We start from the raw sequence: 24,548 nt of genomic DNA, 5'->3' as shown, positions 1-24,548 counted from the left end.
TTGAGTTCTGCTCAGGACGCATGGCACCCATTCTTATATCCCCCTCCCACTTTGTGGCAGGAATAACCCCTTCACATATGCTCTTACCAGCACAAAACTGGCTGCAACTAGTGTAGCTTATCCTTTCTCACAAGCAGTCTTCCATGTTTTAACTTAATCATGAAAATAACCCTTTCAATCGCTTCCTTATGCTTACAATGTTGATCATCGGCTTGTCTGATCCAGCCTCGATTATTTACAGGCCGCCATCAAATAGCTGGAATATTGCTGACTGTGCGGCATTAAACAACACATAAACAACAAACAAAAACTAGAGCCAGGGTCATCAGAATATATATTCCCCTGTCTGGTGCAATTCAATATCCCAATTCATTAAAAAGGAACCAGTTCACCATAAGACTGATCTGTATATCAAGTTTCATCAAGAAATATTCAACAGTTTTGGAGTTCTGCTCTGGAAACGAGCACTATCCTCATTTTCAGTATAAGTCCAAAACATGTCATGAAATTTAAAAAATGTAAAAATTCTAAATCATCAAAAGGCATATGTTCACCACTTGACTGATCTGTATAACAAGTTTCATCCAGAAATATTCAACGGTTTGGGAGTTCTGCTCTGGAAACAAACAACAACCCTCATTTTCAGTGTAACAAAAAAACAAAAATAATAATAAAATAAAACAAAACATAATTTTAAAATAACCCAAAATGATTAAAAGGAACCATTTCACCACTTGACTAATCTGAATAGCATGGTCAACAAGAAATATTCAAAGGTTTAGAAGTTCTGCTCCGGGAACGGAAAACAGACGGAGGATAGAGGGACATGCAGATTGTTTTTTCCCCCTAGTTTTTCAAACCGGGGGGATAACGAAGATACAAAGAACATAAATACCCACAAATAATCTTTATTTGTTTCAGCACCTGGTTTGCAGCATCTATGTGAGGGCCTGCCTCCAACATGGACATTTCTGGTGCTGACAAAATATCTGTCAATACATCTCTGAGTCGCATTAAATCAAACCTGGCGTGGGCGGTGCTACAGTACCGCCAGTGTGCTTCAGCCAGCCGCGACTTAGTACTATCAGTCTCATCAGAGATGGGAAATAGGTCCAGAGTGACATTGACATTGGTGTGCCCAGAGCTGGGCCTGTCCCTCAGCCCAGCAGCCGCCCTTGACTCAATGCCAGGAACGTCTGTAGTCACTGGACATAGTGTTGTGACCTCTACACTGGCAGGTGAACCATCATGTTGTCTTGTAGAGTATTCAGTGGGGTTAGAACTTTGTACATTATCTGGTTCAAGATTACCAGTACTTGTGTCACATGTTTTCTTGGAGTCAATGCTGTCATTGTGGACGTCACATAGTACCACAGAGTTAGATGCTAGATCAGCAGAATTTATCACAGAGTTACATGCTAGATCAGCAGAATTTATCACAATGTTAGATGCTAGATCAGCAGAATTTATCACAGTTGTGCTAATGTCTGTATCACAGTTTGACTTGTCCATACATAATAAATTGGTTCCACTGTCTGTTGTTGGAGCCTCTTGGAGCCTGGAGAGAGCGTGGAGCCGATGTTGGGCAATGGTGGTGAGGAAGGAGATGAACTCCAGATAGTCAATGCCGCTACTGGCCTTCAGGATCAACTGGAACACAACACAAACAGGCAATAGACATATAAGTTCAGGATAATTTGACATGACATAGTCACTCAGGCAATCAACTCACCTGACCCCTACAGCCAATCTCTGATCTACCCTCCAGACTCCTACAGGCAATTTCTGATCAAGTTTCCTGACTCCTACAGCCAATCTCTGATCAAGCCTCCAGACTCCTACAGCCAATCTCTGACCAACCCTCCTGACCACAACAGCCGGTCTATGATCAACCCTCCCGACCCCAACAGCTGGTCTATCATCAACCCTCCTGACCACAACAGCTGGTCTATGATCAACCCTCCTGACTCCAACAGCTGGTCTATGATCAACCCTCCTGGCTCCAACAGCTGGTCTATGATCAACCCTCCTGGCTCCAACAGCTGGTCTATGATCAACCCTCCTGACCCCAACAGCTGGTCTATGATCAACCCTCCTGACTCAAACAGCTGGTCTATGATCAACCCTCCTGGCTCCAACAGCTGGTCTATGATCAACCCTCCTGACCCCAAAAGCTGGTCTATGATCAACCCTCCTGACCCCAACAGCTGGTCTATGATCAACCCTCCTGACCCCAACAGCTGGTCTATGAGCCACCCAAACAACAGTATGAATTATTACAGATTGCCATCCTGACATATCTTCCATTACAAAAACTTCTTTTTCGTGCCTATAACCACTAAAGAGCTTGTATGTATGGGCCAATATGTTCATAAAAATACTTGACTACAGCCTCTCATGGCCTTACTGTGATCAGAATGAGTGTCAGGAAAGGGAGACAAATAGGGTTATCTCCCTCTGTACATAATTTGTCTACCTGACACTGTCCTGACCATCCCTCCATGTCGTGACAATCTTCAATCTCCCTCTGTACATAATTTGTCTACCTGACACTGTCCTTGCCATCCCTCCATGTCATGACAATCTTCAATCTCCCTCTGTACATAATTTGTCTACCTGACACTGTCCTTGCCACCCCTCCATGTCGTGACAATCTTCAATCTCACTCTGTACATAATTTGTCTACCTGACACTGTCCTTTCCATTCCTCCATGTCGCGACAATCTTCAATCTCCCTCTGTACATAATTTGTCTACCTGACACTGTCCTTGCCATCCCTCCATGTCATGACAATCTTCAATCTCCCTCTGTACATAATTTGTCTACCTGACACTGTCCTTGCCACCCCTCCATGTCGTGACAATCTTCAATCTCCCTCTGTACATAATTTGTCTACCTGACACTGTCCTTTCCATTCCTCCATGTCGCGACAATCTTCAATCTCCCTCTGTACATAATTTGTCTACCTGACACTGTCCTTGCCATCCCTCCATGTCGCGACAATCTTCAATCTCCCTCTGTACATAATTTGTCTACCTGACACTGTCCTTTCCATCCCTCCATGTCGTGACAATCTTCAATCTCCCTCTGTACATAATTTGTCTACCTGACACTGTCCTTGCCATCCCTCCATGTCGCGACAATCTTCAATCTCCCTCTGTACATAATTTGTCTACCTGACACTGTCCTTTCCATCCCTCCATGTCGTGACAATCTTCTATCTCCCTCTGTACATAATTTGTCTACCTGACACTGTCCTTTCCATCCCTCCATGTCGCGACAATCTTCAATCTCCCTCTGTACATAATTTGTCTAGCTGACACTGTCCTTGCCATCCCCCATGTCGTGACAATCTTCAATCTCCCTCTGTACATAATTTGTCTACCTGACACTGTCCTGACCATCCCTCCATGTCGTGACAATCTTCTATCTCCCTCTGAACATCCTGCAGACCCTGTCTGATGTGTTCCCAGCAGATATCTATATTGCATCCATTCAGCCAGTTGTGGTTGATCGAGATTGTGTCTTCCTGTAACAAATATTCTTCATTCCAGTTTAAGAAGAACTAAATTGTTCATTGATAAATATACAAAGAAAAAATATAGATGTCATTTATTATGCGACTATACCAAAAATATTATTTGCCTCTCTTAAAGGGGAAGTGTACACGCAAAAATTACTTTCTTTCTTTTTCTAAACAAAACGCAATTTTAGAATTAGTAAGTATCTGTGTTTGAAAATATACACTCATTTTTTTCACAGTGAAAGTAGGAAGCTCACAATAGTGTGAAAATGATATGCCGTTATGAGGCCTTCGTTTTTCGAGCTAAACAGGCCTGAGTTATCTCCCTTAGATTATGACGTAATTGGTGCCAATTCAACTGGGTCCCTGTCTATTCTGAACGCAAAAGATATCAAGTACAAGTTTTCGGTAAAACAACATGGCCTACGACACACTCCGGCGCAGTGGTGACTCAGCATAACACTATGCTGGCTGGCATCTGAGACGCTAGAATCACACACCTGTACCTACACCACGTGAAGCGGCTCTAACAAAGCATGATGACGTCATAATGTTTATCAATTGGCACCAATGACGTCATATTGCAAGGGGCATAAGCCATGGTGTTTTTGTTACAGAAATAGAACACTTGGTAAATGTGAAAAATATAAATCGTTTTAATGCAAAACATATGTTGATTAATTGTGATATTTTTATATTTTTGTCTATGACACTTCTAGGTTAACACTTTTATTGTGGAAAAAGTACAAGAAAATTAGGTTCATTTCCGTGTGAACTTGCCCTTTAAACAGGTTATAGCGAAAACGTCACCTCAGCAAAACGGCACCGGGCGAAAACGGCACCTATTGGCGAAAACGGCACCTCGACACAAGCGAAAACGGCTACTATTGCCTGGCGAAAAAACGGCACCTTATTTTTTTACACCTTGGTCAAATAAATGAAAATAAACTTACATAAAACAAGTAAGAAATTAGACCCCTTCTCCAATTTACTCGCCGATTGGTAGGCGCAGTTAACTTATTGTGAAAACACTATACGCTTTGAAGTTTTAAGTACTTTTACTCAATTTAAGCTGAAACTGTATTTAAGAGGTCAAACATGGTGCTGACCTTTCAATGTGTTGCATGCGAGAAGAATGTAAGAAAAAATCAACATGCTGTATCATGTGATAACTGTGGCCCGTGAAAAAAGAAATTTGCCGGACAGAAGAAGACTTCCCTTTCTGCTGTTTGAGATTTGTAGATCCCATCATTGAAGAGGTGATCGGTAATTTTGATGTCAGTTTCCAATCAGAAGATGCAGAAGAAATGAGAGTACCAAACCAGGTACCAGGACAGTGTTGACAGCAATTCAAGTCCGAGTTGAGGTATTAATATTGTTGTTATAACTGATTTGTGTAATTGTTCTCGGTAATTTACAATAAGCTCTCAATTACATGTTGAATAGTTTATAGTTACAGTAGAGTAATTGAACGTATTATGTGAACTGAACCCGGGAACTGTTGTGCCCCAAAGAGCCGAGGACTTTGGACTTCGAGGTACTACTAATAATAAAATAAACTACATAATGCTATCGTATAAATTAACCATATATATTACTACAAAAATCGTTCTTATCGTTATTAAAAATAGAGGTGCCGTTTTCGCCCGACACATAGTAGCCGTTTTCACCAAAGAAATCGGTGACGTTTTGCTGAGGTTCCGTTTTAGCCTGCACCCCTCTTAAACGATAAAGATGTAAGTTATTATGAAAAGAAGACAATTTTTTAAAATACCTCTGTATATTAGTACAGGCTGGTGTCACTGATTATGAATTCAGAGCCACACCAATCTTGAATACAATTTCCATATCATCTTATAATTATAGCAAATCAAAATATTAATGAAATCTATTTCCAGAAAGATTAAACACATTTAGATATATTTCCCGATCGTTTTCATAGTCAAACACATCAAACGCGAATCAATGCACTTTTTATTAAACATCTCTATCAGATAGGGTCTTCCATATTTAATATACCTTTGATCAATTCGTTGCTTAAAATACACTGACACAGAGCTGTTCCTCTGTGGGCGAGCTCCGACGACAAAGGGAAGTTACTCTTTTTGCAAATGTGGTAAAACGATTGCCACGTTTGACAGATGTATGGGATCCTTGTTCTTAAAAGAAAAATAATTTTTCTCTACTTCAACGGACATAGTTTTTAATCTTGTACATGCTTATGGTTACCTATTTTAGCCTTGTGGGCGTATTAAAAACACCTATCAATTTTGATGATGAGCGTATTATGTCTCAGCCTCGGCCTTCATATGACGATCATGATGACAGTATTAATGTATAATATATTTATGGATTATTCATTATGTTTTAATTACAAGGTCATTGTAAACTTTTATGAAAAAACAACTGACATTTGAAATAAATCTTGAACAATTTACCATATATATACTACCCAGAAACCTAATATCAGCACAAACTCCATTTCAGTTCACCTCAGAAATGTTTTAGACCCATGCAGATCCGGGGTAGAATAGGTCTTCAGCAACCCATGCTTGCCATAAAAGACGAAAGGTGCTTGTCGTAAGAGGCGACTAATGTGATCGGGTGGTCAGGCTTGCTGACTTGGTTGAAGCATGTCATCGTATCCCTATTGCGTGGATCGATGTTCATGATGTCAATAACTGGATTGTCTGGTCCAGACTCGATTATTTACAGACCACTGTCATATAGCTGGAATATTGATGAGTGCGGCGTGAAACAACAACCAAACCAAACCAAAATCAGAAATTTTTAAAAACTGTTCAATTCACCTCATATTGATTTGAACACTTTTTAAAATGTCTTTATTAAATCAGCTGACAGTTACGAAATTAACTTCTGCATTAATCAATCGTTGCCTTCAGAATCACATGGAAGACTGTGCACCTTTCCACGCTGCAGCTTACCACATTGTACACCTGGTGATGCCAGCCACTCGGGACAAAGATTATCTCCCCTTCTTCCTGATAGACCTCCAGCCTGTGCTGCAGGTGCTTGTAGTGGGGGTATCTGGACTGGTCAGCCAGCTCGCTAGACGTGACATCATACACCAGCTGTCCAAACACATCCGTCAGGCACTTCTCTTCTCCTGACACAAACAAGGCGCATCATGAATGAGTGAGTAAGTGGTGTAGGATGCTGATTCAAACATTATTTCTGTTTTTTCAAAGTATGTTAGTTTCAGGTGTGGGGAAGTCCACTGACAGGTAGGTCACAGGGTAAAGATAAGGTGAAGACAGATCAAGGTTAATCAGGGCAAGTTGTAACATTGTATAACCCACAATCTTGGCACAACTAAACTTTCTCTGACAAATGTTGGAGCCATATACAACAAGAGCACTTATGAACCCTGCTTTTCATGACACATTCAGCATTCTATAAAAGTGCGTCAGTGAGTTTAACACCGCTTTCAACAGTTTTCCAGTTATATCACGGCATGTCAGTTATATGTGGGAGGAAAGCCTGAAGCGATTAACGTCTTAGAAGTTTACCACTTTGGTGAAACCTATAAATAGTTTACAAATGCTAAACTGTCCAAAGGTACAGTTCACCACCACACCTATCAATGTGCCAAGTTTGGTTCAGATATCTTGCATGGTTTTAGAGTTCTGCTCCGGAAACTAAACATGACGGACGGAAAGTTGGAAGGATGGACGGACAGCATCCATTCCGATATCCCCCTTCCACCTCGTGGCGGGGGATAATAACTGGGGCAAACCGGGATTCGAACCCAGAATAATAAGTTTCAAGCATGCCCAAGTGATGCAAACCTGCACAGTGAATAGCGATGCCATAGACGACTGGGCCACCCATACCCCAACATTCTGTATGAGTGACTGAGTGAGTTGGGTTTAACGCCGCTTTTAACAGTATTCCAGTTATATCACAGCGTGTCAGCTTAATGTGGGAGGAAAGCCCGAAGTGATGCAGGTCTCGGACGTTTACCACTTTGGAGAAACCCACGAGCACGGGTACGGTGCTGACAAACCTAGAAACATAATCGGGGCGAACCGGGATTCGAACCCACAATCATAGGTTTCTGGCGTGCCAAAGGGACGCAACTCTGCACAGGGAATCGCGGCGCCTTAGACGACTGGGCCACCCGTCCCCCCATTCTGTATGAAGTAAGTGAGTGAGCAAGTTGGGTTTAATGCAAGCTTCCACTGCATGTCAGTTTAATGTGGCAGGTAAGCCCAAAGTGACACAGTAAATGTGAGAATCGTACCTACAGCTGTCAGACCCTGCCATGGCTAGTGGACACAACTACGCAAATTCTGAAATACAGCACCTTTAGACCATAGAGCCGGGTCAGAATCTTCAGCTACCAATGCTTGTCATAAGAGGCATCTAACGGGATCTCGCTAACATGGTTGATGCATGACATTGTATCTCAATTGCTTGGATCTATGCTCATGATGTCAATCAGTGGATTGTCTGGTCCAGACTTGATTATTTACAGACAGCCGTCATACAGTTGGAATATTGCTGAGTGCGGCGTTAAACAAGAAACAAACAAACATACCCCCAGTACACTAGTATTTATACAAGGCTGACCTGGGGGAAAGAAGATCCACTTCTTCCGGCCACAGATGTTAGCTGACCAACTGTATGACCGGAACACGTCGGCATGGAGCGGCGTCCTGGCAACAGATATCTATTGTAGGACTTCAGCATGTTCACTGGGTCTCTAGTTTGTATTTATTACATGGGGAAAATATGGAAACCTTAGGGTGGTCAAACTAAAACACAATTAGTAAGATGTATTGGTTAATTGTGATAACTCAAGAATATGTGAGAAAGGGTGAAACCAGAGGTTTGTTTGTTTGTTGTTTAACGCGCTAAGCAATATTCCAGCTATATGACAGCGGTCTGTAAATAATCGAGTTTGGACCAGACATGCCAGTGATTGACATTATGAACATCGATCCATGCAATAGGGATCGATGACATGCATCAACCATGTCAGCAAGCCTGACCACCCGATCCTGTTAGTCACCTCTTATGACAAGCATGGTTGTCTTTTACGGCAAGCATGGGTAGACTGATTCTACCCCGGATCTTCAAAGGTCCAGGAGACGATGACATCTTTGAAGCTACATAATGCATGTAATGACTAATAATGAAATGAGTTATAGCCCTTCTTCAACCATCCTTCTGAAAAATACAGCAAAGTTGTTGTTTTCAGTCGAGAAGGAAATTTGGTAATATTTTTCCAGAGATGACTGATGCTGTATACTACTCAAAAGAAGTTAAGTTATCCTGTCATGCTATCACTTCGGTCAAACGGCTATTCATCTTTAATGCTCATCAATTATTTGGACCCCAAAGGTAACGAGGGATCACTGTATACTAATATGAAACAGTTGGGTGGTCCTTAACTTCCTTTGAGTAGTATATATTCTGGCAGCTGTTGGGTGGTAAAAAGATCTGTTTTTTAGTAGCACTGGCAAGAGATGAAAACACACCCAACAACACAAATATGCATGAAATAATTAAACATAAGATGCAATAATTATGATCATAAACCAATCATAAAATTTTCTGTGCCACTCTCTTGGGTCATGTCATATTAATCCCTCAGTTTCCTGAGGCAGTAACGATTGCAGCCGGACCTGAAGTTTGCTGCTCCAAGCTGTCTGACTAATGCCTCTGAGTAATGGGTCCTACCTCACGGCTATGTCTGCATGTTAACATGCTTATGTATAATGTGATTTATTCAGTACAGTGAAGACATGAAGGGAAAAGAGAGGTAATAAGCTGCAAAATACACAAGTTCTTCTGACATCATGAACTGATGCTAGGTTAGTATTTAGAACACAGCCCCAGGCTGAGGGATTGGACAACAACCTATCACATTTAATGCAATGTTCAGGAGCATTTTTTCACTTATTTTTACTTTCACGGTTACAATCTATTTTCCTTTGCTTCAATAATTACTGATAATATAGATAATTAAGGAAGTCTGAACAGACCAAAAGAAAAAAATTATTGCACTTTAGAAATTACATACTCATACAATTCAAAATGGTTTCATCACTTTTATGGAATAAATATATCAAAAGCGGAAATGTTCTGATAATTGCAGCCATCAATCACTCAAAGTAATTACAATTAGAGTGACAGTAAAGAAGGGCTGCTATGAGTTTTCAAGGATTCAAGTAATTTCTGACAAGGTCTGTTGTTTGGCAACAACTTGTAAGGGGAGATTACTCTGTTTCTCTACTATATAAACCTCCGAGGGCATCATCCCATTGATCCATACGGGGTTCTCTCCTTTGAGCAAGTACTCAATCAACTTGAAAGCCAGGAGCGTTTTCAATATACACAGGGAGGTCTTACTTTCCCAGTAAGACCTGCTTTGAGGTTTCAGTTTTTCCCAGTAAGACCTGCTTTGAGGTTTTTAGTTTTCCCCAGTAAGACCTGCTTTGAGGTTTTAGTTTTTCCCAGTAAGACCTGCTTTGAGGTTTTTAATTTTCCCAGTAAGACCTGCTTTGAGGTTTTAGTTTTTCCAAGTAAGACCTGCTTTGAGGTTTTAGTTTTTCCATGTAAGACCTGCTTTGAGGTTTTAGTTTTTCCATGTAAGACCTGCTTTGAGGTTTTAGTTTTTCCATGAAAGACCTGCTCTGAGGTTTTAGTTTTTCCAAGTAAGACCTGCTTTGAGGTTTTAATTTTCCATGTAAGACCTGCTTTGAGGTTTTAGTTTTTCAATGTAAGACCTGCTCTGAGGTTTTAGTTTTTCCATGTAAGACCTGCTTTGAGGTTTTAGTTTTTCCAAGTAAGACCTGCTTTGAGGTTTTAGCTTTTACCAGTAAGACCTGCTTTGAGGTTTTAGTTTTTCCAAGTAAGACCTGATTTGAGGTTTTAATTTTCCCAGTAAGACCTGATTTAAGGTTTTAGTAAACGGCAACCACAGATATCCTGGTTAATTTAATACAGTACCCAGTGTTTTTTCCACTGAGCCAGGTGGGGCAGGTGATGAAGTAAGGATCACTGAGCACATGATTTGTGACAATGTGCATAAATGTTTACTGAAATCACTTCAGGTACTGCGTGTTTTACACTGGAGGCTACAGTACACCAGTTGCCAACACAATACAACATGTTATGATTACATAAATGTACAGTGTCTATTGTACGTTTTGTTGAGTCTGCTAACCAATCAAATAATGGCTTGGTTCCACAGAACCATGCCTGCTACATGTCATTCCAATCTGTCCAAATACACGCTGACTTTACATTTCAGTTTTAAATAAATAATTATATCAATCACAGTTCAAATAAAGTGGGGGGCACGGGTGGCCCAGTCGTCTAAGGCGCCGCAATTCGCTTTGCAGAGTTGCGTCCCTTGGGCACGCCAGAAACCTATGATTGTGGGTTCGAATCCCGGTTCGCCCCGATTATGTTTCTAGGTTTGTCAGCACCATACCCGTGCTCGTGGGTTTCACCAAAGTGGTAAACGTCCGAGACCTGCATCCTTTCGGGCTTTCCTCACACATTAAGCTGACACGCCATGTTGTAACTGGAATACTGTTAAAAGCGGCATTAACACAACTCACTCACTCACTCAAATTAAGTGATGAAGGCGTATGTTAACATGCAGTTAACATTAACTCAGCAGTTAACATTAACTCAGCAATATTTGTTTGTTTGTTGGGGGTCTGTAAATAATTGAGACTTGACAATACAAATCCAGGGATTGACACCATGAGCATCGATCAAAGATACAGTCAAGTCTCGTTAATCCGACATCGTTGGTTGCACATGATTGTGTTGGATTAACGAGTATGTCGGATTAACGAAATTAAGTGATTTGTGATCGAAAATCGGACGCCTTCACGATAGATAATAACCTTGTGTACCTTGTAATAAAATCATTAAAAACGAAATATTAATATTGTTATGTTGTTTATTCATTCATTCCTTAATTTATAATTAATGAATGTGCAAAAATAATAATAATTTTCCCATTTATACATAACAATAGAGACATTACTCACAGAATTAATCACATCAACGACACACGTTTCCTCGTGTTGACAACTTGCTTCATCTACTTAAAATAGTCTTTCAGTGTTGAATGTGCGCTGTTGTATTTGGTGGCAAAAAGTGACATTTCACATTAGTCTACAGGTTTTAATAGCTTTTCCTGTTAATTGTTAAGTTAATCTCTGCAGCCAGTGCGTGTCAAAACACAGGGTTGTGTACTCGCGGTCAGATGACCACGGAGTACGCTGATCACTGTGTCGGATTAACGAGACTGATTAATGAGTGATTTCGGCAATTCGTTGCAAATTAGGTGTGTCGGAGTCGGAGTGCGAGAATGTCGGATTAACGGGACTAAATAGCACTGATTCAATCGGTTCCCATCATTTGTGTCGGATAAAGCCGAGTGTCGGATTAACGAGTGTCGTATTAACGAGACTTGACTGTACTTGGATTTGATGACATGTATCAACCAAGTAGACAAGCCTGACCACCAGATCCTGTTAGTTGCCTCTTATGACAAGCATGGGTTGCTTAAGGCCAATTCTAACCCGGATCTTCACAGGTCCACTGTTGTGTTATTTTGATATTCGTGTTCATGTCACATAGACTTTTCTGACAAAACTGAAATAATATCCTCAGAGTGTTTTTCATAACAAGATGAACAGCAAAATGGTCAAAAGCTCCCATCACCATGAAAATAAGGTCAAGGTCACCAGAGGTCCCCAAACACCCTATTTTAAACCACATTTGCACAAAGTGTGAACGAAATCCATGCACAGTTTCTGGAAATACCTTGCCAAAAAGTAGCAAATTGGTCAAAAACTTCCCAAGACCTTCATCTTCCTGAGGCAAGGACGTTAACTGACTGAAAGTTTCCACCCTTGCCGAACTTGGTACATTGGGGTATACATGTTAAACTTTAGCACAGTATTTCAGTGGTCCAGCAGTAAAAAAATGGAATAATTCCAGACAAGTACATGTCGCAACACACATGCATGCATGTCATGAAATAGGTAAAGAATCTTAAAAGCAACTTGAGTCACATTTGACCTCACTACTCATGATTACAGAGATATTAACTGTGATAACCACAGTAAAATCATGAGAATCATCGAAGCTAATAATTCTGCAGGTGTGAGCTGTTGCGGGCTTACCAGGATCCCTTCGGGCCAATGTAGACAAACTGATAGTCATCTCCCTCGTCTGTACGAGTGTCCCAGAATTCATTGAGCCAGTCTGACCGAAAATAGACAGGAGTTGTATAGGCTTTGTATTCAGGAAATTCCCTGAAACAGAAACCACATGTATGCAGCAGACTCCCCGCATACCTTTTGCAGACTTCCTGCAGACTCTCTGCAGACAAGGAGGTAATCAGTCAGGGTATGAAACTCCCAAAAATTTCAGCCAGACCACAGGACTGGCTAGCTGAAATACTTGCCAGCCCTGACCAAAACCTGCCTGCCCACTATAATCATATGTTTCTCAGGATAAGCTAACGGGGTTTCTTTTTGGTTACATTTTATCATTCATAGTTACATGTGAATTAATGCTTATCATCGGGAAATATTTAGAATATTTTCACATATGAAATATAACCTGACCGTCGGGCAGGGGGATTTAAAAATCTGGCAGCCCGAGTTGAAATCAACCCGTCTCGGACGGTCGGGCAGGCAGGTATTTCGAACACTGAATCAGTATAAAGGCCTATAATACAATCAATTTCTGACATTGCATGCATTATATTATTTTTTTAAAGTAATAAATACTTATATTTTGAGCTTTGTAAAGATGCAGAAAGATGCTAATCAAACATTTGATTTTTTGCCTAAATTCATAGCATCATATTACATGCATCTATAGATTCCATATGGTATATTCAGTATAAAGGCTAAGAACCTATAATCCATTTTATCTAATTTCGGACATTGCATGCATTACAGTATTCTTATAATCATGATAATAGTAACATACAGACTTATATAATTTATAAGTTTTCTGAACTCTTGAGCTCTATAAAGACATCTACACATGCCTTCAAAACAAATTGGTTAATGTGGTTACCGTAATCGACGTAATAAGCACCCCGCTCTAAAAAGCGCCCACAGCGATATTTGCTAATATATTGGCTAGTGAACAATCCCAATCAGCACCCCTTCCGATTGATCCATGTACACAAGACTTATTTATTCGTGAATAATACACACTCGTGTGTTATATCACCCTTAATTATGAGCAATTAAATTCTTGAAAAATATATCTGTCGTATGTAAACATTTCAGGCTGTTAGCATAAACCACGAAATTTACGATCTTTCAACTCAAAATAATATTCTAATAAGCGCCCCCTATTTCTAATTTTGAGAGCGCCCTGGGCGCTTATTACGTTGAATACGGTAATACATCATGATAACACATCAGCAAGAATTTGTACTGTTGTTTCAGTATCATGTTTACATGCATCTGTAGATCCGACTTACAATACCTCTTGAAGTGCCACACTAGCATCAAAATATAATAACTTCCTCACCACTGCTTACATTTAATAGTACTACATTCCTGACAACTATTCACTGTCAAAATACAACGAGCTTCTACCGAATCTCAACAGAAAGAAAGTAATACAGTTATAATCATGATAATAGTTGCCCAACAAGAAAATACATGACCATCTGTAGATCCAATTTACAATACCTGTTGAAATGCCAGTCTTTCAGGTAAAAGCACTTTTCTTCTGGTGTCACTGTTCGTTCCTTCCAGTATATGAAGTAATCCTTCAATGACATTTCCTCCTTTGGGTGTGAGGAGAACTTCTCCTGACTGCAGTCAGCTACAGGAACTGTCACAGAGCCTACAAGACATGGTAAACATGGTAACACCACATGACATGACTGGAGTCATTTCCTTAAATCAGAGGTGTTTTAAATTTGCAATCTTTGTAATAATGTAAAACTAAGGATCAAAGACTCCGCCTCCACAATGTTCTTATTTGGTATCATATCAATGAGATGGAAGTCAACTCTAGATCTCATAGCCAAACACTATAAAATATATCACAACAGCGAGTGAGTGAGTTGGGTGTATGCTCCTTTGAACAGTATTCCAAATTCCACTTATATGACAGCCTGTCAGCTTAAAGTGGGAGGAAAGCCTGTTGTGATGCAGGTCTCCAACGTTTACTACTTTGGTGAAACCAGCAAGCATGGGTATGCTGCTGTATGGTGTTGACAAACCTAGAAACATAATCAGGGCAAACCAGGATTCGAACCCACAATCATAGGTATCTGGCTTTACCAAGGAACACAACTCTGCACAGTGATTTAGAGCATGTTAGAGGACTGTGCCACTCGTGCCCATATCATAACATGAAATGGGAAATCAAATTGAAAATTGAAAATGACATTAGTCGCAGGAAAAAGTGCATTCGGTGCCTTTGAGGTCTTACTGAAGTACCTCAATTAGAATATTCAGCACAACCTTGGAGCAAGGCTACTTATAGCCCTTATGGCAAGTGTCATCATTCTGATACAAGCTTACCAAAATGGCTGATGAGGAAGTCCAGGTGAGGCGCCCCCTGCAGGACCCACTCTCTTCGGCTCCGCCATCCCTCGGTGCTCCTGGCTGACAACACACATGGACGGTTCGGCAGGAGGTACTTCAGGAAGAACTCCTCATAGCTTGGCATTTCATCCAGGTGATCTATTGCGATGCCAGCCTCTTGCCTCCTCTCGGACAAGTTGGCGATGTCACTGGGGAGTTCTCCTTGTATCATGGGACAAGGGGATGCCATGATTTTGATTATCTGGAATCAGTAATATCAGCAAGGTGATTGTGAGTAAGATTGGGTTTAATGCGTCTTTGAAAAGTTTTCCGGTGATATCATGGTGTGTCATAGTCGAGTCAATCTATGATAAAATAGTACCTAACCTTTAATCTGCACAGAATTTATTTTCTGGTATTTTTTTTTTAAAAATGTAAAAATCCATACATATTGTACATTTGCTGACAATGCTGTCAATGCTGCATGATAATCTCAATACCTAAAATATATCGTATGCTCACCAGCCTTTTCCATGAGGTCATATTAAAAGGAACATTATCAAAATATTAATTCACGTTTTAATAGATCTAGATAAAGAATATAAAGTAGAAAGTGTTCTTTTGAAATATACCTGGTGGTTTTGCGACGCTGAGCCAGTGCAACAGCCAAAATCGACAAAACACGATAAAACATGTGCTATTCAATGGTGTAAAAATATCGCTAATTGTCAGGCGAAAACAGCAATCTAGATTTTATTACAGCGAGAACGATTTATGTAGTAGTATATATGCTTTATTCTTTATTTATCATCATGATCATTGTCTTGTATCTTTCCACAAATAGCATTGTTCCTTTACTCAGAACATTAAACGTTCAATTACTCTACTGGAACAATCAACTAGGCTACTCTACGTGAAATTAAGTACACCAATCAGTTGTAACAACAATATTAATTAATAGCACAGCACCTCAACTCGGAATCTATGTGCCGTTGATATCTGACAGCACCCTGTTATGCATCTTGAATACAGTTTCGGCTTGACATTGAGTTAATTTCAGTATAGGCAGGGTTAGAAACTAACAGTTTTTGTCCACTAGTCCTTATATGATAACATATAGCAAAACCCTTAAAATGGGCCAATTTCTACTAGTCCTTAGGATACCTTTACTATTGGGCAGTTTGGTAAGGACTTACAGGACTAGTGCCAATTTCTAACGCTGGTATAGATCCTTAAACTTCAAAGCATGTGATGTTTTCACAATAAGGTAAACAAGCGCTACATCTCAGTGATATGCTAACTCTAATTAGTCTAGCCAAGCTTCAAGCTCACACCGCCAGTTCGATCTCCTAATTACTCAGTGCTAATTGGAATCAGAAAAGGTGTACCTGGGAAGTTTTAGTCAGTTAGTGGCGTTCAGAGGTTTACAATTACAGTTTTCGCCGGATTGGGATCGATATTACTGTTAAAAATACTTTTCATACATACTGTATGTTTGGAGCCTTATTGCATAAGATATATAAGCTTTTATATCTTACTCTATTCACATGTCACACAACAGATCGCGTCCCTTCAAGACACTGTGTTTTTTAGTCACGGTAAACAGTTTCTAATCTAAACCAGGGCGCAGCCATTTGTAAGGCTCGCACTTCCTGTTCTAACAGTGAAAGAAAATTTAATTCTAAATGCACAAAATCACTGAATCACTGTTTTGCGAATCTGTTATTATTTGAAAAAGATGCGAACATTTATTATATTAACTATTTATATTCATTTGCTGCGTAGCTGTAAACAGGAAACGAAGCATCGCTTTCACAACATTGCCCCATTCGAAGCGAATGATCACATTTCGCCCATAAATATAACGTGTGATTTGTTGACAATAAAGTCTAAGTAACCGATGACGTTACTGAATCTGTACATAACAACTGCTCCTACCAGTGTAATGGTGGGACAGACGAGAAAAAAGGGACACGGTTTGTCGGTGGGTTTGTTTTCAAGTTAATATTCAATCATGGCTAAATATGGTTTAACAGATTGCTTTAAAATATGACTTTGACAACATGTTCTTTTTCAATATCTTAAGTTGTTGCCGTCACTAAATGTATGAATCAATGCTGATGCGTCGTGGAACTCTACTCACTTCAATCATGATCTGTGTGACTGTCACTGTCATTATTACACGGACATAAATCTACGTATGCGTGTTTATAAAAAAAAAACGTGTTGATATATGATCCACAATGCACTTGCTGGAGCGTTTATTCCGGTAGTAATACCCTGAGGTCACCGCTGTCTCATAGATCTAGCAAGACAATCACGCAATCGATCGATCAGTGCAGGTTTGCTATACAGATACATTGAAGTTTTTGATGTCATACATCTGTCATATGAAACTTAAGCTGATGCATAATTTCGACTTGTCAATTTAGAAACATATGTTGCTTATTCTCTATTCAATTAAATTCAAGGCCAGTGCTGTAACATTATCTGTTTGGCAAGATGTCAACAAATGCTCACCATTCATGCTTTGTCATTTATTTATGAGGGTGTAGACCAAGACCTGAACTTTCTTAACCTTTTTTAAATTGGAAGTTCTGCAAAATTAATTCTGAAACATTACCAAGTTAGTCTGTGCATGGACACAGATGAACAATGGCTGTGTATATGAAATTCTAAGTGGATCCTGTATTTGTCTGCTTGGTGTCATGTGCTCCTTTGACACTGATTAGTATGTATTTGGAGATTTAAATTGCCTCTTTGTAGATCATGTTCATCTATCTAAATGATGCCATTACTTTCCTTAAAATACCATGGTGCAGAGTTTATTACAAGATTATATGAACTTTGTTTTGACAGATTTGCTTGTGCACTTTTCACAAATATGATTGTGTGAATCAGAATTTAGAAGGAACTATTCCAGTATCAACCAGATGTATGAGGGGAGGATGGTTTAACAATAATTCATTTGCAAACTTAACTAATTTTCTCATTTGTATCATGATTATTTTCAGATGGCTACAGTAAAGGAAGATGAGCAGCTGTTGAGTGACTTTGACAAACTACGCTTAGAGAAGGAGGAACACATTGTCTTGAAGAATGTGGACCAAACGTTTGACTTCCCGTATTTGACTGACTTAAGAACAGTAAAGCATGTCAAGGAGAGCAAGGTGATGTTCTTGTTGCGTGGTTTACCTGGATCAGGCAAGACTACAATTGTTTCCAAACTCCAGTATGTTTATCCAAGTTCAGTGAAGTGTTCTGCAGATGACTTTTTCTTTGTCAAAGGTGGATACAGATTTGATGCTGCACGTTTAAAGGATGCTCATCAATGGTGCCAGGGGAAGGCACAGCATGCCTGTGAGTCAGGTGCTCCAGTTGTTATCATTGACAACACAAATGTGCAACACTGGGAAATGCATTTCTATACAAATTTAGCTCATCGGACAAACTACACAGTTATTACAGTTATTCCGAAAACATCTTGGCGTTTTAGTCCTGATGTACTAGCAAGGAGGAATAAGCATGGTGTCAGTGAAGATATTCTAAGAGAAAAGCTTCATCAGTTTGAGAACAAGGCACCAGTTTACTATGGCTGGTTCTTGACAGAGGAAGCAAGTAAAGATGTACGGTTCATAGCTAAACACCTGTTTGAAGAGTGTCAGAAGTGTTTTCCTGATTACTCCAGGTCTATTCTGGACACCTATACTCCTACAAAATATCAAAAGCCTTCACAAGGTAATACTTTCTTCATCATTTATTAGGTAGCCATAAAATCCATGTACTGCTGCAAAAAAAAGAATAGCATTTCTCATTTCAAAGTCATATTTGAAAATGAATCATATTGCTGACAATAAATGATGTGTATGTTACAGTGAGGTGTTACACATTTCGTGAATCTATTGTCACCTTTGCTTTTATGGATTCTGACATCAGATATATAGTCTTTCAGTAACACTTGAGACACAGAACTTTGTGCAAAGAAATGCGAATCATATTGATTTAAAGTGTAATTGATGTTCCCAATTAACATGATTAATGATTTGTCAGTCACACATTTTGGCTCACAGAGATAAGCACATCTCACATGCACCTCTTTGTAAATAGGTGTTAGTATGAGCGGTAGGTTTTTGTATGTCAGTCTGGTGGGAATGTGTATGTCAGGTAGGTGTGTGAATGTCAGCAGTGTCAGGTGTGTGTGTGTGTGTGTGTGTCTTGTATATGTATGGTATGTGTGTGAAGGCCAGAAGTGTCGAAAATCTAAAATAAAAGTTAATTTTGTGATTAGACAGTTTGGCGCTGGTCATGGGTCATTGAGGATCATTGCACCAAATACTTTCAACAGTTTGATGCTGTCTTATGAAGACAAGACATATGCATACATTGGCACCTTTTAATAACTGAATTAATGTAACAAATGTAATGGTCTTGTGTCTGCCCCGGTACATGATGGTTTTCATTGATTTGAACATCAGAATGTTCTGGAATATGCTGTCAGGAAGGGCGTCTGTATTGCCTCTCATTTCAATAAGCTGGTTTCAGTTGATGGGCGTAGTTTCTTCTCTAGCTCTCTGCTTTTGCTTCTCCTTTAACTGGTCAGTGTGAAGCAGGAACACTGACCACTGGTGATTGCGTGGCTGGGGTCCCATTCAGCTAACAATGTCATCATTGGTCTGCAGTGGTCTTCTCTATACATTGCCAGTAGGATGTATCATTCTTGTCTCTCTTTTTAATTAACTTTTATCCAACTACTAACTCCATATAAATTCTCGGTGAAACTGATCTGAAGTTGCACATTAGTCATATTGACATTGACTTCAACTCCCTCGGCATAAACACATGATAAAAATCACAATTTGAAATCACCCCTTTATACCAAGTATTACAAAATGATATTGTGATTTGTGTGTGTATGTCAGGTATGTGTGTGAATGTCAAAATTGTCAATGTCAGGTAGGTGTGTGTAATGTCTGATACTGGTAGACTGGATGTGAGAATTTCATGTTTAAAATGTCTGTAGTGTACTGTAGATAAGATAGATGTCTGTCTCCAACCAGTATGGTTGAAAGGTGTCAGAGCTCTGCTATCGCAAGTTACAATTCACACTCTTTAATGTACCATGTATCTTGTTTTTTCAGTGAATGAGAAAGGCCAACTAGAGCTACACTTTCCATGGAAGTCTGCTGAACTTCTGCACTGTACGTCCAAGTTCTGCAACAAGGGGAGAGCACTGCATGCTTCTGAGTACCACAGCAGACAGGATGTTGCTGACAATGTTGGAAAAGCCTTCAGGCTGGAGATAGTCGGCTTCACCTTCTCACAGAACACAGTAGCAGGAAGAATATGTCTGAACGAAGAGCAACGTGCACTCTTTGACAAACCAGAAGAGAAAGAAAGAGATGATGTTATAGCCAGGAATAAAGCTGTGAATGCAAGGTTAGCACATTTGTCAAGATATCACACAGGGATTAACAATAAAAAACCCTCTTCTGCAGCTCTGACATCAAAATCAGCTTCCCTTCCCCCACCTGAGGGGTTCGGACGAAGCGCTCACTTGACTGTTTGTTGTTCAGAGGGTGTGAGAAACAATCATGCTATATATGATCTGTTGGACATTTGTGACAAGGAGAGCGCTGGTGAGGTGGGTCACCGCATGAGAGTTACCGGTGGTGAGGCCATGTATCTTGGGGAGGGGTTCTGTGTTGTCTATCTGTACAGACCAATATATGTGACAACACTCTTCTCTCCATATCATGTTTAAGCATGTGGAAGCATTGTCTTTCTTATACTCCACGGCAGCACTTCATTTACTTCGGGTTTAAGAAAATGTATCAGAGCCAGTCAAAGCCATAAATTAACCCAGGGTTTACACAATGCACAAATGTGCGTCCATTTCAAGGGACGCACAATAACATTCATTGTACCTACAGCGCATCAATAGAGGTTGTCACGCGAGTGTGTTTGGGGATGGTAACTAAATATCCTGCATTAGGAATAAACATTGTATTTAGCGAGCCTTGGCGCGCATTAATATTTATTACGTTACAGGGTAAGTGATGTGTCAGTGGGACAGTGACAGTAGCCAATATAGTTCCAACTGAAATCTCTATACACTGGCAAAGCAGCATATACGCAAAACAACAATGTTTTTATTGCCTTTCGCGGCAATCCATCGGTCTGTCTGCTAGAGTAACTGCCCTTTGTCAAAGGGAAGCTAATCTAACCCTAGTCTATGAGACGTCACGGCCACGGTCAGATGTTGTTGACAGTCGATATTATGTGTGCTGACCGCACAATCGCATGTTTTTTACTCGCGGTCAAGCCCGGGAGGTAGTTCACCTAGTAATCCAAGATGGCGTCACACATTGTTCAAATGTTTGCCTTTGCCCGGAATCGTAACCAATGTCTAAAGAATAATCCTTTAGACTAGTCACTACCATCCGAAAGCTTCATTTCATCTATTGTCAATATTAAAAATTATACTTTGTTATGAACATCAAAGTATTAGCCCATCATACTTATGATGAAATTATATGTGAACCTTTAAAAATTCACACTTGTGGATGAAATGGAAAATGTGAACCTATAACACTTGTGGATTGGGCTGTTTTGATGACGACTCCATGTTGGATGCTGTGCTGTGAGAGCGAGTACACGACTTCCATTCAGGAAGGAGTCATATTGCCTTGCTGTAAGTCTGCGAGATGGCCTGCCATCCTAAACACACCTCAAGAGTCATAGTCTCTAGTAGTTCACTTCCATACCTTCATCAATCTTCAGGACAGCTTTGATAGATTATCCACGCAGTTTACAGTAAACTAGGTTTACAATGAACACGCTTATAACAAACTGATGGATAAAACAAACTTATTTTTGGTCCCAGCCATTTGCTGTATATATGCTGTATATATGCTTTTATCATCCAAAACTGGCTCCCACAGGAGATATCACTTGGGTGAGATCAAGCGATATCTACCATGTAATCGCAACACAATGCTTTGCAGACCATTGTTGTCATTGGTTACCATGACACCACAATCAAATTACATCACTAATGGCTCTGCTACTGAAGCTGTCAGAAGTACTTTTTACACTTAAGACACTGCTTTATACTGTCTACAAACTGAAAAAGTTGGAAGAATGATGTTGGATGATAAATAAAATCTCACCATCGTGTCTTTTGACATCACATGTATCAACACTTGTTAAAAGTGGTAAAACTCCTCGGCAAGCCTCGGAGTGTTTCCACTTTTATCAACTCATGTTGATATATTTGATATAAAAAGACACGAGGGTGAGATTCTCTATATAATGAACTACGATTATATGGAACTAAAATCAGTAGCCCCTTTGAGTTCGTTCTAACCATAGTTTACTACTGTATGTCCAGCTGGTTCTATGTTATTCACTGTTGATAGTTTCTGTAAAAACATCCATCATTGATGCAGTTGCATAGGCAGCTAGTCTTGAAACATGTGTTGACAAAATGCAATAGAAGAGTTTTGTGAAGTATTTATGTTATTTTTATATCAAGTTTGTTTACAAAGCAAGTTTGAGTGTCCTGTAGGACACTGATATTTTTTTAGAATTGATCATATATTGTAAAATTTTACAGTAATATAGGGTTCTCATAGATTTGCAAGTGCTTGAATTTACAAGAATTGCTTATTTTTAGGATTTTGTCTAAAATCATTTTCCCTTGTGAAGTGTTTGAATTTGGGGAAATGTGTGCATGAGTAAAGTGAGGTCGGAGAGTACCGTATTCGACGTAATAAGCGCCCAGGGCGCTCACAAAATTAGAAATAAGGGGCTCTTATTAGAATATAATTTTTGTGAAAGAGTTGAAAGATAGTAAATTTCATGATTTATGCTGACAGCCTGAAATGATACAAAAGAAACTTCTGTGTGTATTGTACACGACAGACGTACTTTTCCAGAATTTGATTGCATGTGCGTCTCGTAGGCTGTTCGTAGTTTTTGTTCTATCAAGGGTTTACAATCATTGTAATACCTCCTACGAGACGTTACCACAATTTCAAAAACTCCATATCGAGCTTTCACAAACAGCCATTAGGTTTATTAGGGAATATAACACACACGTGCGTCCTACACACAAATAAATAAGTCTCGTGTACATTGATCAGTCGGAAGGGTGCTGATTGGGATTGTTCACTAGCCAATATATCACTAGCAAATATCGCCATGGGCGCTTATTACGTCGAATACGGTAATACACCCACCACCTTTAGTATATAATATTCCAGCAATATCACAGTGGGTGATACCAGAAATTATTTTTGTACCTTGTACCCATGTAAGAACCAGTAATCACAGTCTTGCCTTTGGTGTGATGGGACAATGCTTTAACCATAGACATTGAGTATTATTGTTGCAATTGTAATTCACTGGGAGTTCTTGAAAATTGGAATGTTTCCCTTGCCTTGAAAAGAGCCCTGTAACTTGATTGATAGTGCCTTTGAATGTATGTTTAAGCATTTGAAAAGGATTTGTGTGGATGATTGTATGTGTATCAATCATTCTAAACATTCCACATGTCAGATTACTCTCAAAACACTTTATTCACTTGAATGATATCCCAGCATAAAATGACACCCACAATGGATTCGGTACTATTCACCATATCAAAAAGTTCTACTTTATGGTATTTTTTATTGTCCCAACAAGACTTGTGGACTAGTTCAGTTAAATTTCACTCTTTGTGTTACCCAGTTATACCAGAGTGGGTCTCAGAATTTCATCTGAATATCATCCAAGCAACTTAAATATAATGAATGCTTTTTTCCAGATCCTGTTCTGTTATGTAGAAGGACAAGTTGTGTCTGGACATATTTAAACATGTTAAGATGATCCCCTCTGTTTCTCGTTATTTACCAGTACATGTACCTGATTCAAATTATATCACAGTCTTCCTATTTGTTTAGAAAATAACTTTTATTTTTCATTTTGCATTCCCAAATGGAATCTCTGCTAAGATAATTAACATGTGTGAACTTTGTGAATTTGTTTGTGCTACACTGGTGTGAGTTGCAGTGATGAGAGGGGAGTTACCAATTCTCTTGTATGAGCGTTTGGAAACCCATGTTTTATCTATGCTGCACCTTTTTCATGTGAATGTTTTTATATGTCTTTACAATCTATTTAATGAATGTGTTGTTTTTGCAAGGTTTTCCTTTCAATGCCCTCTGTGATATCAAAATGTGTAAATAAACTGTTTCTGAAATAAAAAATGCATTGTTGACATCCTATTCAGGGGTAGATACCATTGGTGGTATCCAAACAGTATGCAGTCTCAAATGACCTGATTCCGGGGTAGAATAGGTCTTAAGCAACCCATGCTTGCCGTAAAAGGTGACTATGCTTGTCGTAAAAGGCGACTAACGGGATCGGGTGGTCAGGCTCGCTGACTTGGTTGATACATGTCATCAATCCCAATTGCGTGGATC

The 24,548-nt window shown here is 39.6% G+C and overlaps 2 protein-coding genes across 7 annotated transcripts; one reads left to right on the top strand and one right to left on the bottom strand.

Annotated features, from left to right (window-relative positions):
- Positions 1-334: 334 nt before the first annotated feature.
- On the bottom strand, positions 335-17,301 carry LOC124113715 (2-oxoglutarate and iron-dependent oxygenase JMJD4-like). 4 transcript variants are annotated; one of them, XM_048382069.1, is made up of 8 exons: positions 17,228-17,301; positions 15,082-15,346; positions 14,239-14,395; positions 12,703-12,834; positions 8,117-8,202; positions 6,469-6,650; positions 3,386-3,529; positions 335-1,650 (listed from the first exon to the last, which is right to left on the bottom strand). In XM_048382069.1, the coding sequence occupies exons 1-8, from the start codon at positions 17,258-17,260 to the stop codon at positions 847-849; spliced, it is 1,803 nt and encodes a 600-aa protein (XP_048238026.1). In that variant the 5' UTR covers positions 17,261-17,301; the 3' UTR covers positions 335-846. The 4 variants fall into 4 exon arrangements, 3 of the variants coding, with proteins under 3 accessions (XP_048238026.1, XP_048238028.1, XP_048238027.1); XM_048382071.1 differs by lacking the exon at positions 17,228-17,301 and adding an exon at positions 16,573-16,725 and having other exon boundaries at positions 337-1,650; XM_048382070.1 differs by lacking the exon at positions 17,228-17,301 and adding an exon at positions 16,623-16,731 and having other exon boundaries at positions 342-1,650.
- On the top strand, positions 16,883-21,120 carry LOC124113743 (2',3'-cyclic-nucleotide 3'-phosphodiesterase-like). 3 transcript variants are annotated; one of them, XM_046474256.2, is made up of 3 exons: positions 16,883-17,068; positions 18,099-18,822; positions 20,223-21,120. In XM_046474256.2, the coding sequence occupies exons 1-3, from the start codon at positions 16,985-16,987 to the stop codon at positions 20,843-20,845; spliced, it is 1,431 nt and encodes a 476-aa protein (XP_046330212.1). In that variant the 5' UTR covers positions 16,883-16,984; the 3' UTR covers positions 20,846-21,120. The 3 variants fall into 3 exon arrangements, with proteins under 3 accessions (XP_046330212.1, XP_046330219.1, XP_046330227.1); XM_046474263.2 differs by lacking the exon at positions 16,883-17,068 and adding an exon at positions 17,321-17,426; XM_046474271.2 differs by lacking the exon at positions 16,883-17,068 and adding an exon at positions 17,711-17,815.
- The last annotated feature ends 3,428 nt before the right edge of the window (positions 21,121-24,548 follow it).

Source organism: Haliotis rufescens, unplaced genomic scaffold (assembly GCF_023055435.1).
Source record: "Haliotis rufescens isolate VD_foot unplaced genomic scaffold, xgHalRufe1.0.p SCAF_4, whole genome shotgun sequence".
NCBI lineage: Eukaryota > Metazoa > Mollusca > Gastropoda > Lepetellida > Haliotidae > Haliotis > Haliotis rufescens.
Note: the sequence above shows the minus strand (reverse complement) of the source record. Positions and strands in the feature narration are given on the sequence as shown.